Genomic DNA, 16,513 nt, shown 5'->3' on the forward strand with positions numbered 1-16,513 from the left:
TAAGGACGCTGAATAAGATCACAAGTCGTGACTACCTTCTATCATTTAGTTGTGTCCTTAGGTGTTCTCTCTCGTCTTGTGTTGCAATCTCTAGTCTGTTGTCATAGTGCACAGACGAGCTTGATCCTGAAAGATCATTGGAAAAGAAACATGTTAAAGAAACATGCATACCATCACTTTTTGCAGATTTGTGAAAGCTAAAATTCCCTTGAAAAGTAATTCATTTTCGATGATCTCTGCAAGGCTTCCTTACAACAGAACGGGAATTGTAAATCTGCATAACTCTTCATAAGTTTGGTAACTGAATTCTTAGCAAAGACAAAGAGAATTAGATGGTATAAAGTATGCGGTTCGCTCTCAAGTACTTGCATGCTGTTGTATGTGCATGTTTCAACAGGCTTGTTGTGGAAAAACACAGCCTGCACTATCTTAAGCAATCCACACATAGTCTGAGGAAAATAAAAAAAAGCTCAGCCACTGATCCATGTGATGCATTTCTCTTTTCTCAATATGCAGCACGTTCATACTGCAAAGACACAAGATTCATGTGAACATGTTGCTATACGTTATACGCCTTTTAAAAAAAGTGTGACACCACTACTAAGTTAAAACTCATTGTTCTAACATAGACCGTATTTCATGTTGGCAATCTGGAATGTGCAACACCTGCAGCTGATCCACTCCCTTTTCTTTAACAGGCTTTGACCTGTTGTAACTCTAGAAGGAGGATTCACTCAACTATTCTTAACTGAAGTCAAGTACTGTATGTGTAGCTCATGTGCAGCCAAGGATAACTGAATATGCATGCTCACAAACAACGATCACACTTTTATTATTCAAAAATGAAACTTGGACCTTATTTAACATTTTTCAAACATTATTAAGTAACAGGAGAGTGAGAGTATCCATTACTACAAATATTTTGGTATCATTATTGACAATAAGCTGACATTTGCTTATGATAGCAAAACGCATAAAAGGGGACAACAACTGCAACATACTTTTGCCTACTACCATATTTTATTGTCTTTCGTACCAGTTTCTTTTTTGTTGTTTTGTTTCTTTATTGTGCACACTGGAGCACAATATTGTTTCCCTGTATGATGATAACTGTATGTCAAGGCAATGACAAGAAATTCTACTTTGAACCTTGTGACTTCTAATATTTAAAAGTTAAATAAATGACAAACACTGCTTTAAAAATCATTTCATTTATTTAAATGGTTTAATCTGTCATTTCTCATGTGAGTTTTATATTGGCCTGCAGTTCAAGTCTCAGACCATCCAGTGTTCAAACTGCCCCAACTTTCTTTTCTGACCTCTTAAGCAGCAATGTTACACCTGACATGAGGTCAGGGGAGGAAAAAAAGGAAACATGTTGCCACTCATGGTTGATAATTACTTAGCTTGTCCAGTTTATGTTAGAAACACTCTCGTCCTGATACAATCTGTTCAAATATGCTTAAAACTAAACAAGATGGTTTAGCAAGACAAAATATACACAAATGCAAAACATTTTTGACACATCGATTTTTATTAAAGCAAAAATATCATTTTATATGTTATGTTTCAGAACATGTCCTGAATGGCACCATTTACAGGCATACTTATGGAGTTTTTAACAATGCAATACCATGATTGGGTTTCCATTAAAACAACAGAATTTATGATTTCTCTCTCTCTCTCTTTTTTTTTTTTAGAAACCTAGACCCTGTCAAATTGTTATCTCGCTCCATTTCTAAACAGCATGGAAAAAAGCACAGTAAAATACATCCATTGCATTAATTTGTTTGGGATTACAGACAGATCTTTCCCCATAGCATCAGCCCCAACACCATTTCTAATCAAACATGGCGGCACGGAAAACAGAGGCAGAGGTGGAGATGATGGACAGCATTCCTAATTGGAGGAAGAGCAGGCAACAGGTATGACTGAGGGAGAGGAATCATGGCTGGTGCGTCTCAGTTCCCCTCTTTCATGGCTTTCTTCTCTTCGTCAATTTCTGTGTGATCATGAGAGAGACAGAGACAGAGATCAATGCTGGTTCATACATTTCCCATAATGCAACTCATAGCATATTTTATTAGATAACTGCCTTTTGAACTCCACACTCCCAGTGTGTGACAGGCTTTCTTTTATACATTTTAAGTCTAACCCGCTGTTTTCTCAAATTTAGCCAGCTCTCTTCAGAACCACAGAAGACATTATGCAATAGTTTTCACAGGCTGCATAGTACTCCTCATGAAAAGTAAACTTAACTTCATGTGTAAAATCTATGGAGTGCCCCTTCAGTGTAATGTCTGACTATGAATGTAGTATGCGTCAGGGCGTGGCACAGGAATGAAAATCAACTTTAAAATGAAAAAAGATCTGATTTCAGCAAAATAATTACTGTTTAGTCATAACATTACTTGGTCTATAGTCTGAGCCTATGTAACTTGAACAGTGTCATTTACAGGTTAATGATAAATGATAAAACACAGTAGCTCAAGTAGAGAAGAGTCATAAAGTCAGTGAACTGACTCAGTAATGTCAACTATACAGCAATACCTATCTAATTAGCTAATATTAGCCACCATAAGCTACTGGTCATACCAGACCAGGTAAGGCTGTAGCGGCGAAACCGCTGCGTGTATTGAAATGATCAAAGGTGTATTTAATTGCAAATGAATTTAACTTCTCATTTATAAGAGAGGAAGGAAGTGTTACTTCTTCTTTCAAAAGTTACATAGTCTCACTTTCATGCTTGGAATTCAGGACCAACTGGACAGTAAAAGTCCCACATTGTGCTAAAGAAATGTTCAACACAGGTTCCTCCTTCCACGGTACAACATAGCACAGCTCTCCTGAGAAAAAAAATCACAGTCCTCCCCACTGACATACCAGTCGGGGCTGTAGTCAGATTAAGACAGAGGAGTCAGGAGTCAGTCATCAGGGAGCCTCTCAGCCTCTGGAAGGAAAGGATGCCCACTTTGCCACAACTTAAACTCTCCTCTTCCTGCTGCGTCATGTGACTCCAGGTCTGATGTGAGGCTTTTCTGCTGTATCAGTGACTACAATCTGCTTTTCTCTATGATAAACAGATGGGGGAGGGGTTGCGTGTTACTTCTGAACAGCTTGGCTTCAAGCAGAACGAGCTCTCAGGTGGTCGGGTGTGTACCTGCAGTTAATCAGTAATGCAATGTTTGCAGTCGACTTTCATAATGATAGGCAGGGAGGAGCTGAACTGCGCAGAACAAGGAGCTGAAGAAAAGGTGAAGCCTGGATCAAAGCGAGAGCACACTTTTCTTTTAAACACCTACCCTGCTGGGTCGGAATGGGATTTTTTTCTTTCGTGTCAGTCTTCTTTAGGCTGTCCTTCTTAAAAGTCTTCACCTCCTTATTGACCCCATCTTTGTCGCCCATTTTGGAAGGTTTCTAATAAAAAAAGTGGGAGACAGAGCAAAAATGGTGATTCATATCAAAACACAGATTTGGACTATTAACCGTAAGTAGCGTGAGAACATGTTAAAAGCATGCACCAAAAAGCATGAGCACATGATCCCATTATCATTTAAGCACTCAAGATGTTGTCTGCAGTACATGCCCATACAGGTACACAAATCAAGCCCCACCTCAGTTTAAAAAAAGACAGTCCTGGAGTTATGTGAGCCACAAGAATCAACATGAACCTGTTTTATAACCTACCTGCCCACAATGAACAAACAGCTCTGATGGTGTCATGTTGTACTGTGTTTGTACTTAGTTCCACAAAGGTGCAGAAACATGCTGTACTTGCACATCGACCTGCCTCTATGTGTGGTCATTAAAGATATTAAGAAAATATGAAATGCACACCAGGGACAAAGAAGCGCCTAGCAAGAAAATAAGAACATCAATGCAAAATGAAATGCTTCAGTTTTGCGCGCAAAGTGCGTCTGCCCGGGTAAAAAAAAAAGTTTGATGAGGTCATAACATTTTTTCCCCAGAAGATATAGGACTAAAGCAAGACGTTCTGCACAGTTTGTGCTTGTAACTCTGGAGTGTTTGCCTTGAGGGCTACACATCATACCGTCCACACCTTCAGATTGGACAGCCTGCGTTTCAAAAGGCTGCACGGCATGCAGGTTTTATATTCAGCATCACATTATGGATGTGACAGGTGAACACAGTAGTCGCAGGCCTGTTTACGACATGGTAATGATCAAGTGACACATACAGTCAAACAGCTTGCGTGCAGAGGAATGCAGCGCTGCCAGGTATCTACACACAAACCCACAGTGTAACGGAGCAACCAGCATAACCGCAGCCGGACTGTTTTGGAATGGCTGTATGGCCTTTTGCAGAAATGTTGCATAACACCTATAAGCCTTTGATACATAGAAATAATGTCTTAACATTAATTGTGATGTTTGCATTGCATTGTAATGATTACGTGTTTTTTTTTGCATGTACGGGCTGAAGAACAGAGACAATTCAGAATAGCTTTACCTGGTGCAGGAGAGCGCAGCGAGGACGTCCTTTACAGGTAAGATGCGTCTGTTTAATCTGTGCAAAGCCAACGGTTTAAATAGAGACCGCACGCCCTTCTGCACGCCAACATGGACACCGATGCTCTGGCTCTCATTGGCTCCCGAAGCTCAGAGGAAGAATTTAATTGGACACACTTGATGTCCGACTTCCCTGAAATATTACAGGCTGCTTCTTGGGCATAGCCGCCCGTTCTTGCCACGCAGTGTTGTAATCATTTGAATAATTTGTTCCTCCCTGTACCTGCGTGGCAGAATGAAGAGCCACTGAGCTCCCATCATAGTTGACGACTTCATGTTTATTATTTTTACAACATTACCATCTAGTGGGCTGGTTATGACATGACATGGTTTGACAAAAATCCATTAGAAAAGTACGAGACCATCAAGTGTCACTTAATATGCTCGACTGATAAGATACATTTATTAATGCACTTTGAGGAAAAAAGTCTCTATTCTGCAATACATATTATATATAAATTCCACAGGTACATGATGAGGTTACAGACAGGCAGCTGAAACTTTTCTTTCAAAGTCAAACAGATACACTTTTATTGAATGGGCTACATTGTGATTAGGTTATTTATCCCATCCATTGGCTTACTGTGATTGCAGGGGGTTGGAGCCTGTCCCACACAATGGGGAGAGGAGGGGTACACCCTGGATGGGATGACAGTGTATTACAGTGCTATAGAACAATTTAGTTTCCTATTAACCTAACCTGCATGTCTATGGACACCCATGCAGACATGGGGAGAACATGCAGATTCTTACAGTGCATCCGGAAAGTATTCATACCGCTTCACTTTTCCCACATTTTGTTATGTTACAGCCTTATTCCAAAATGGATTCAATTCTTTTTTTCTCTCAAAATTCTACACACAATACCCCATATTGACAAAGTGAAAAATGTTTTTTTTAGACAATTTTGGAAATTTATTAAAAATAAAACACTCAAATATAACACAACAAATATATAACAAAATATGGAAAAAGTGAAGCGGTATGAATACTTTCTGGATGCACTGTAGATGTACCACCTTATTTGCTCCAGTCCTTTTCATATGGAATATCTATATCACACAGAAAATTAAATAATATATTGACTATACACCATGAAAATACATCCATCTCCCTTAAGGGGAGCTCCAGTGATTTAGTATTGCATTTTCAGGAATTTGGGGGACTCCCAAGAAACAGATGGTCAAAATCAAGGCAGTAGAGTCCGAGATATCCTCACCATCAGTCCCTCATATGGGCCCAGCCCAAAAAATCCCATAATGAAAACAATTTTGTTAGACCTCTCTGGTAAATAATCATCTTCTACAAAATCCACACCCCAATTTGTAACGCAGATTTTGTGTTATAAGTTGCACTCTCCAATCTGAAACAACCCCGACAGGATCATCAGAGTTTAGGAAACTCCATGGGCATCCTGGTGGCCTAGGGATCTAAGTTGCTGATCATGTTACACAACTTCCTTAGTTCGAGTGGCTGGTGACCTTTGTTGGATGTCATTCCCCATTTCTTCTTTCTAATATGTTAATAAAGGCAAAAATGCCCAAAAGTATTTGAAAAACGAGCCACAAAATACGTATATGTTTTCACCGGCTGAGTGGTACTTCCTATGATGAGTAAACAGACTTTAATGAGTAAATGTTCCCCCTTTAAGACAATAAAAATACAAGGCACCAGTGATTCACCAGCACCATATTTATATATTTCAAGTGCACAAACTACTTTGGTTCATAATAAATACTCACCCACCACCTCAGAGACCGGGGTTCAAGTCCTGGCAGTGGTGCCTTCAACTTGCTTGTGCATTCTGGCACACAAAATTGGCGTGTTTGTTGGTGTGGACCATGGTGAGGGATCATGTCCTTACGACTGCTTAATAGGCTTTTTATTCACTGAAGGCACTTTGCCGTGTCTCAGTGGAAAAGCACAGATGTAAATAATAAAATGAACAATGGCTGGGTTCCATATAGCTTCTTCAGTTTCAGGGTCCTGGTATTGTGCATGCTGGCTTACTCTGTCATGGCTTACTGGGACACTTGAATAGAACAGAGCCATTGTTGTTATTAGTAACACCTGTGCTTTTCCTACAATGACAAGTCAAAATGTCTGCTGTGATTAAGGCCTAATGGTTACAGGGCACCTGCACGAAGGGAGGGAGGGATCTTGTTTGGAGATGAATGTGCCTTGAAAGAGCAACATGGCTATTTACTCACCAGGAAAATGGTGAGAGTTATCAGCGATGAGGTATAAATAGTACAAACAATTTTGCCTCTTCAGCCTGAACGTTTCTGCCTGTCATAGATCGCAGTGGTGATTCCCCATGTGATGCATGATCTCAAAATAACCAGAGAACCTCCTCGGTACAGCAGAGCCACACTCCGCTGCCGAGATTTCCACAGCATTCTCCAAGAAGCCATGACCCCTTTCGCCTCCCCTCCCACCTGTGCCTGCATGTTTGCCACCAGCACAGACAGTGGGTAGAGAGTCAAACTGATTGCCATGGAGGTCAGCGTCCCTGAGATGAAGGAGGAGACCACTGGAGAGAGCCCCTGTCCCGCCACGACAGCACACACAGGCCCTTTCAGACCAAAGTAGAGGGAGCTGCCAAGAGCGTTGCGGGCTGTGATGGGCAGGAAGGCTCTGTAGTACCCTAAGGCCGTCCGCTGTGCCTTCAGCCTGACAAGAACACTCTTCAGGGTGGGTAGATGACGGTCATTTTGGCTGTTTTGCAAAACATTCTGGACACGCTCAAAGGGGGTACAAACCACAGCTTCTACCAAACCTGCACCAAATCCAGCCAGAGCAGGCAGGGCAGAGTTGGGGATGACATTTTGGGATGGCAGGGAGAGCTGGCGGAGGAGGGTGTCCTGGAGGCCAAAGAGCAGCGTGCCATTCAGCGTCCTCATCAGTAATGGTGGGACCACACCCCTGAAGAGCTTTACAGGTCCTTCTTTGTAGAGCTGTCCCACAGCCTGGTGAAGTGGGGTGTTGTTGATTTGTTGACGGAAAACAGTTTTGTAGACAGGGAAGACGATGAGGGTGGGGAGGGTGGATAGTAAGCTGGAGGTCCCTCCGTGCAAATAGCTGCGGAAACCAACCATTGGGTCCTTCAGGCCCTCTTCATCTTGTTTATGGTCAGTACTTCCTGCCATTCTTGAGCTGTGTAAAAATGTAACCTGATACAGTCAAACTGAAACTGAATATCAAGAAACAAAAGCCACAGCAAAATAAATTACACTTGATATTATGGTCTGTGATCAGATCAATAAAGACAAACCACAGGCGAAAGTCACTTACCCGGTCTGAAACTGAAAATGTAAAGCGTAGGGTCTACTCTAATTAGCCTCCGTTAACTGTTGGAAGTTGAAGGCAGCACGCGCGTCCAATGCTGCACGTGGAAGGGGTTAATTTCTGGCTGTTCGCCCAGTTACGATGATAATTTCTATCCCTTTCTACCCGATAAATAAACAGTCAAACCCCAACGATGTTCAGCGGCACCAAAATAAGGGATGCACTGAGCATTAATCAGCCGGTGTGATTGGCACGCCCCTTCTAGAATAACTATTGGTTAAGACGAACTACGTCACGTGGTATGCGATTGGTTGTTTTGCCTATCAATCAAAGTCTTGTTCTTCAGCACAAGGGTGTGTTCAATGTGAAAACACGTTTTTTCAAGTATATACCACGACAATTATTATCCTAATGACATTTTACTTCTTTTACTTTTTAGAAATACAGAGGCCACGAGTCCAATAACAAACACCTTAAATATATTTGGATTTTAACATTTTATTTTTTTAAAGAATTTATTCCATTATATTGTCTAAAAATACTGGAATAGGCCTATAAAATATTGACCAACGGCTTTTAATTGTAGAATGTAAACTTCCTCAGGTCTCAGGCCTCTATGATCCTGGTTATGTGGAACTTAAAGCCTTATAAGCCCATAGGTATGATGCATTAATGAGAAATAACAAAAACAAAGTGCCAGGTTTTTAAGATTTTACGCATATTTAATTTTTATTAAGAATGCATCCTCAGATAACTGGTGCATTCACCCTACTGAAAAAGTAAACACAAAGGTTTGGAATATGCACATTAATGACAAATCCTTCCTTCAGACATACAAAAAGACCAAAAACAAAAAGGAAAAAAAAAGCAGGTGAACATTTCTGACGGAAGCTCCAGCCTGCAGAGACCCCAAACTAAAAACCTGATAGTTTCTCTATAGAAAGACCTTCAATGCAAGGGTGAACCCTGGACACTGGGCAAACCCCACTCAATGAGGGCACCTCAAGAGTTGAAAGTAACATCCCAAACATCTTCTACAGTCTGATAAGACGTGAAAATTCTTCATCCAGTGACAAAATAAAACACAGCTAAATAGGGGAAGGGGGGACTGGAGGGAAAAAGTAATTCCATTTCAGACTGTTGAGGCACTCTTGGTTGAGTGGAGCTTCAGTGGCACTGTAAACTAGTTCAATACACATTCACTTCATTAATTATAATCTTTCAAACAGCAGAGGATACAAGAGCAACATGGAAAAACTACACTCGTTCATTGTAACAAATTTATATGGCAGATGCTTCTCCTGACCACTGGAACCTGCCAGGGATATTTATATAAGCTCTTTGACAACAGATTGAAAGGACTCCTGGAGAGGTGAAATGGTCAGGAGAAACTCTTTATCTACATGTTATGGAAGGGGTGACAAAGTTCACAGTGGATAAACACTTATTTATCCAAGTACAATAAATACGCTGGCCTACATTGGTAGCTTGCAATTGCTTTGGTGCCCCAGGCATGAAGGGCCACTGCTCAAGTGGGAAGGGACTCAAGTGAGTGGGGTCAGCATTAGTAACAGACATGACAGTTCATTCTTTTTTACGGTTAGTTAGCAGAACACCTTTGCTAATGGTTGTGTTTGGTTTGGGGAATTCCCTCTTCTCTTATTTGGTGTAAAAGCACACGGTAGATGGTAGACACCATTTGTTACAAGGGGACATGGCTGAACAGGTACGACACAGACTCGCCGTTGTGAGTTCTACGGATGGCCTCTGCGAGGATCATGGAGATGTCAATAACCTGGATGGAGAGAAGATGGGACGTTGTCAATAGAACTACACTCGATTATTTGTTTGTGGACAGAAAAAACAAATGACTATTTGTAAGTAATTTATCAAGTCTCAAACTGAGGATTTGCGGCTTTGTTTCAAATAATTCTAAATACAGTTGCTTTTTATACAATTATCTTTCACTCATCACTTTGGGCTCTGGGAAATTGTTTTTTATACATAAAATAAAAAACATATACATAAAAAAATTATAATAAAACTTATCTGTTGCAGCCTTACGTAAAAACAAAGTAAATGCTGTATCCTGACCTGTATTTTAGGACAATGCTTCATCTTCTCCTCCTGAGGGATTGTATTGGTGACCACCACAGCTTCAAAGCAGGCATTGTTGATGCGCGAGATAGCTGGGCCAGAGAAGATGCCATGGGTTAGGATGGCATACACCTTGGTGGCACCAGCAGATATTAGTCTAAAAGGAGAGAAACAGTATAACGTGTTACACATTTCCACGTGACTAGATATATCCTGGAACAGAGGTCTCTACATGGGATTCAGTAATGATCTCATTCTAACTTAGTTTGACATCAGGACTAAAGTAACCACAGTCGCCCACTTGTCTGTGGTTAAGTCTTTTGTTATTCTGTTCCAAAGTTCCAAATTTATTTACCACATGAAGGTAAATAAAGGGGTTTACTTGTCAGCAGCATGGCAGATTGTGCCACATGTATCAGCCATGTCATCCACTAGAATGGCAACCCGATCCGTCACATCTCCGACAAGAACCATGCGGTCTACCTCGTTTGCCTTTTTCCTCTCCTTGTGAATAAGAGCAAAGTCCACATTCAACCTGTCTGCTATTGAGGTGACCCTGCAAAGGGAAAGTATAATGTCCATGAGTTAGAACTAGTGTGCGTGCCAAAGTGTCTAAAACTATAAATGCACATGACAAATTAGAGCCTTGTCAAAGATAAATAAAGCCAACAAATGTTCAATCTAAAGTAAATTCCAGAGGAGATATGGTAAGGGTAAACTACGCTCAAGGGTAGAAAACACCTATGGCAAGTGGCACTGGCATACCTCTTGGCTCCTCCTGCGTCGGGTGAGACGATGGTACAGTTTTTCCATTCAGGGATGTTCTCTTTGATCCATTTCAGCACAGCTGGCTCTGCATACAAGTTATCAACGGGGATATCAAAGAATCCCTGGAAAAAGATAATAGAGGTACATGGACTGGGGTCACAGGAGCTGAATGTATACTACCTGCTGGAAGGACCAATAGAAGGCTCATATCTCCCTTTGTCTCATGTTGACATCTATTTAAATGTAGGGCTATGAAAGTCAGGTTTCTAATGTAGGTTTTCCAAAATCAGGCTCAAATGGGTTGCAGAAGATATAGATTACCCAAAGAACACATTAATGGCAGGATAGTGAATAAGATGCACTTTGGTTTAGGTCTGCTTTCATGTTACTCACCTGTATCTGTGAGGCGTGCAAGTCCATAGTGATGATATGGTCAGCGCCTGACACTGACAACATGTTGGCCACCAACTTGGCAGAGATAGGAGCACGACTCTGCAATGAAAATAGATCTCTTCAGTCACATGGCATGAGTGAACTGGCCATGATAGCTTGTTTCTAAAAATAACACTTAACTGAGAGCTTAGCCATTTAGTAAAATTATACCAGTCAAATATTATAATCTTTTAGACTCTAGACCGCTATATTGATAATAAAAACACATATTTTTGGTTTGACAATTGATACTTTCAATATATACACACACACTCCAGCACAAAGAGGCATTCAGTTTTCATTTTGCTCAGATAGAACAGTAAAGTTCAAAATGACCACATTTGGCACAACTGCAATGTGGCTTATAGTATAAGAAAAATACAACACTTATTGCTATATAACAAACTCATTGCAAAATCCAGGATGATATCTAGTCTTGCATCGCAATGATCATCGCAGTAGCTAAAATGCAAAACATTCCTTTCATGCAATATGATTAAAATGTTGGAATGAGAGTAAATAACCGGCAAATAGCTACACAAGAGGGAGGGGGACGGAAGCGGCAGTTGACTCAGCAAAGCAAACAGAACGAGGAAAACAAACAAGAGAAAAAAATGTAGCAAATATGCCTTGTCAAGCAGTTGTTGATGGACATGGCTGCAGGCTTCTGGTCATGATGCTGGATGACAAATGGCATGACAGAAGTAATTAGACAGATATCCCTCACCCCCACCTTGTCCTTCTTGTCTTGCCGGGCATACGGGAAGCAGGGGATGACAGCCGTGACCCTGGAGGCAGAGGCAATCTTGCAGGCGTTGATCATGATCAGCAGCTCCATCAAATTATCATTGATCTCCCCACAGCCACTCTGCACGATGTAGACATCTTCCCCACGTACGCTCTCCCCTATCTCCACGCTGCCAGAGGAGAGAGGTGACAAGACAAACAGCACTTAGTGCCATGGAGCTAGCAGGCAGGAGACAGATGAGAGAGTAAACAATGAGCTTGTGTCTACATGTGATGTGGTCTGGTCTGAACAACGGTTAAAAGAGCAGCATGCTGAGTCAGAAAAGGAGCCTCAACGTGATATGAGATATGACATTATAATTTTAGTTTATTGAGGCAACTAGCGTGGCTTCGTTGCTCAGAATTACCAGACAGGTTGTTAGTTAGCATGAGTTCTCAGCCATGCGTGGACTACAAGTTCCTAACAACACTGCGCGGCAATTTCACCGTGACACCACGTTTTCTAATTAAATACATGTCGCTAGGATACAACATGCGTACAAGGTATATCTCTCATTACAAGCTTCTTTAAAGTGGCCACGCCAACGAGCAACTCACCATGTTTCTTGGTTGCTAAATTTCTTCGTAACAACCTTCCCCAGCTCGAGACCCAGGCGGTCAGCTATTTTCTGAGACAGGTCCGGATGTGAGCTACCGCTGAATATTTTGATATTTGGCATTTTGTTGCGGTCCAGGGCGTCGTTCAGTCCGAGCGAGCGAGCAGCTGTCGAGTCAGAGGGACCGAAGAGTGCAAGACAACAGCTGGTGATCGATCAACAGTTGATGAGCTACTGTTACCGAGCTAAAGTGTGTTCCCTACCTATCCACCATTATGTCCCACACATCACGCGTGCGGCTCTACCTCCCAGGGCGGCGCGCACGCTTTCGCTTACGTTCTGCCGCCATGACGTCACACCGGGCAGAGGCCAAGAACAGGAGCACATGAGCGAGCGCGACACATCTAGGGACACTCTGAGCCCACCAAGGATGTAGGCCTAGCAATGCATATTAAAAGTGCAAATGAGCGTAAGTTACTAAGTTAGGGTTATAAGTTAAGTTTTTTAAGTTTTCAAATAAATAATCTATTTAGTGTTTAAACGTTAATGTTTGTTAACTGTTGATGTGTCTCCTCTAAACCTCCAACTTGATTGTGGGCCCTCTGGAAATGTGGGCTCCTAGAACCATGCGCCACATTTCCTGGCATGTGGAAGGGACTGCAGTGCATATGTAGGCTAACACACTGTCCATATTAGCTTTATCTAAGATTGTTGGATTTAGATATGATTCATACAAAATAATATTTAGCCTGTCTATACTCTAGATTCAGAGATAACAAAACTGCACATTCCCCTTGTGTTGTCATTAAAGCTGAATCTAATTTTCACATTTTGGCAGAGATCCCTGGCATGTGCCTGACCCTCCCTTCAGGACCTCAGAGACAACATGGCGAACTTAGGGACCATAACAAAGAGGTAAGTATCAGCCTTTTTCACAGCAGACATTTTGACTTGTCATAGTAGGAAAAACTAATTGTTACTAATAACGAAGGCTCCATTCTATTCAAGTGTCCCGTTAAAACCATGACATTGTGACAGTAAGCCAGCATGCACAATATCAGGACCCTGAAACTGAAGCAGCTAAATGGAATTCAGCCACCATTCATTTTTTTTTATTTACACCTGTGCTTTTCCTACAGTGACATGGCAACATGTCTACTGTGAATAAATCCTATCAACTATTATAGTGGCATATTAGTGTATGTTTAGGTTTGGCTGGTGTGTAGAATTATGTGTGTTAAAGTCGTGTTTTTACTGGATTATCTTTCTTGTTGCCATTTTTGCAAATGAACATAACCTTAGTGCAGTGTTTTTGGCAAAGAGGCTCCCCTGGCTAGTGGTTGGCTCAGCTTCGATCTGCTTTTCAAATGCTTAGCAATAATACGAATAACACCGAAAAAAAGTAAGTAAATCTATCTTAAATGTCAACAACACAAAACCATTCTACTGTCAGTGGTTGGTGTTGTGTCAAGTCAGTGAGGTCTGCACTATTGAGTCAACATCAGTTTTTGCCAGAGGCATATGAATGAAGCAACCGCAGCAGTAAGAACCTGCTGGCAGCAGCAAGAGAGACGTTTCCAGATAATTGTCTTTCATGTGACGTCATTTGTTTGAAGTCATTCTAATGCACAACTTGTCACTACTGCAAGTTTACTGCATGCAATGCCATTTCCAAATTCTCTGAAAGAGTTTATATAATATACTTTATTGCTCTTAAAACATGAGTTAACTTTGTACACAGACAAAAGACCACAGTGACGACAAGATCATTGACAGTAAATAAAAACAGGAATGAATTGGTGCACATAAAGAAACAATGGATTAAGCCATGGTGGGCTCATTGTGTGAATGAAACACAGACAAATCCACACAGTTTTGTAAAGCAACTGAACAATGACAACCACAGAAAATGTTTATCATAATGTTAAAATGTTCAAGTGCTGATGAGAGAACATTGTCTGATTATTTTTGTTTATAAAAATAAACATGTCCCATGCTTTATACTCGTTATATAGTCATTAAAATATATGTTTTGCTATTAGTCTCTATGTTACATTACTACTATAAATATTACCTTACAGACATGTTTTATCTTTTCCATTTTACAAAATAGTGAAGAGTTTGAGTAAATCTTAATGTTACAGATAATGTTCTAAAAGTGTTTCTTATTCTCTCAAATACTTTATCTTACTATTTACATTTACAGTGTAGAATAATACATTTCCATACTGAATATCATTTGCAAAACATTAACATATTGCCGCCACGGCCTTTCATTTTTGCCTGTTTTTCCACTTTAGAACTGGAAAATGATCTGTACAAACAGTATTATCACCTTCAATGCTCAAAGTATCTGCCCCTGAAAGTCGAATACGTTAGGGAAAACATGCAGTACAGTGAAAGAGAAAACACTGCACATGGTTATGGAAAATGCCACTTCAACAGCGAAGGACAAACCGTTAAAAGAGAGTTTGTAAACACTACAAATGTGTTCTGAAACCAAGAAAAGAAGTGCAACAAAGCTGATATCCTGATTTCCCTTTGTCTTGAAAGTCAAACTCCCAGTATGAAATCAAAAGTATTACAGGTGGGCTGTATTGCTAAATTGATGAATAACGGTATTGTTCCAAAAATACCTAGAATAATAATCAAAACTGAAAATATAAATAAAATGAACAAAAAGTTGTGACTGGCTGAAATTTACAGCAGTACTGAGACATTATTTGGCATTTGCATTTGCATTTAAATGAATGATGTTTGTCAAATATTGAACATTTGAAAGTTTGTTTTAAACAGTATGTCCATTGTTTGGCATTTAGTATCCTGAAATTAGTTTCTTGCCAGTTAAATGCCTTGACTCAGGTTGAATGTTTACATCTTACACAGTATTTTATAAACCTTTGAGTTAGGTAGCGTTTCTCGTCTTTAGTATTGTGGCAGCCCAGTTGACACTATTCATTTGGTTTCACAGCACTTTCTTTTAACAGTATGTCCAGTATACATGTTAGGCCAGCACAACTTTAAAGCCTCTGTGATTAATTTCCAAGAATAACAAGAGGATGAGACACAAAGACGATTTCAGACAGGAAACAGATGTGTTAGTTTTATTAAAATACATAGAAAACTACTTTGTGTGTTTCTTATATATTTGCTAGATTGCACAATGTATAACAGCACATAGAAAGCAAATTTGTTTATACTGTATCTGAAAACCTGAATAAAAACAAAGGATTCTTTGAAACGGGTAAGCTTTAGCTTTGAAGAGATGAGTTATGTAAAAGTGTAGCGTTGACTCAAGTGAGTTTTTCAGCAGCAGAGTGAATAAAAAAACATTTAATCAGACATTAAAAGATACATTTCAACTTCAGAGCTAATTTCAGAGGTTGTGCAAAATTCTAGTGATAAGCTTACTCACTTGCAAGTGGATGGCTATGTTTAAAACTATGTTTCACAACAAGTGAGACGCAAGTGAGCCATGGATCAGTGATGGTGTAAAATACACGCTGTGCGTTATTAAGTATGTGTGGGTATTCCTTCTCTACAGCTGAGTGAGGTAATGGCACTCATTACTGTATAGTGGATAGGACTGTGACTTGGGTCTCTGCTACATTGTCTGCCCTGAGCAGGTGTGTTTCATACCTGCACTGTTATAGTGAGAGAATGGGCCTCTGTCAGTCAGTATAGTTTAAAATGTCATACTACTGTCTTTCAGCAGTTTTCATTTTCCAACACTGTCACTTACATTTTCACTCTTGTATCAATACGCCAGACATTGTCAACATAGCCAACAGAGATCTCCATTTTGCATTACAACAGTTAGAAAATTCAACATACAAATACATCACCATCTACCCAACCAACCAACGCTTTGGACTACGCAATCTACAGAAGTCGCTACTTCACGAGATCTCTGAAATATTTTTGTCCAGAGCACACATTTATTTGTGATGATTTATTATAATCTTTATAGTTCTCTTAACTCAATACATTTCAAATATATTCTTCACTTTTTTTCTTCACAAAACTTCATATTATTTGCTAAGTAGACACAACTCA

The 16,513-nt window shown here is 40.3% G+C and overlaps 2 protein-coding genes across 4 annotated transcripts; both read right to left on the reverse strand.

Moving 5' to 3' along the window:
- Window positions 1–6,799: 6,799 nt before the first annotated feature.
- Window positions 6,800–7,678, reverse strand: LOC139291691 (solute carrier family 25 member 53-like). The gene has a single exon (XM_070913795.1). It carries the CDS (start codon window positions 7,676–7,678, stop codon window positions 6,800–6,802), a length of 879 nt encoding a protein of 292 aa, XP_070769896.1.
- Window positions 7,679–8,372: 694 nt separating this feature from the next.
- On the reverse strand, window positions 8,373–12,659 carry prps1b (phosphoribosyl pyrophosphate synthetase 1B). 3 transcript variants are annotated; one of them, XM_070912987.1, is made up of 7 exons: window positions 12,459–12,659; window positions 11,848–12,031; window positions 11,076–11,174; window positions 10,680–10,804; window positions 10,297–10,470; window positions 9,912–10,071; window positions 8,373–9,612 (listed from the first exon to the last, which is right to left on the reverse strand). In XM_070912987.1, exons 1-7 carry the CDS (start codon window positions 12,578–12,580, stop codon window positions 9,520–9,522), a joined length of 957 nt encoding a protein of 318 aa, XP_070769088.1. In that variant the 5' UTR covers window positions 12,581–12,659; the 3' UTR covers window positions 8,373–9,519. The 3 variants fall into 3 exon arrangements, with proteins under 3 accessions (XP_070769088.1, XP_070769086.1, XP_070769087.1); XM_070912985.1 differs by having other exon boundaries at window positions 11,842–12,031; XM_070912986.1 differs by having other exon boundaries at window positions 11,076–11,175; window positions 11,828–12,031.
- Between the last annotated feature and the right edge of the window lie 3,854 nt (window positions 12,660–16,513).

This window comes from Enoplosus armatus, chromosome 10, assembly GCF_043641665.1.
Source record: "Enoplosus armatus isolate fEnoArm2 chromosome 10, fEnoArm2.hap1, whole genome shotgun sequence".
Classification (NCBI taxonomy): domain Eukaryota; kingdom Metazoa; phylum Chordata; class Actinopteri; order Centrarchiformes; family Enoplosidae; genus Enoplosus; species Enoplosus armatus.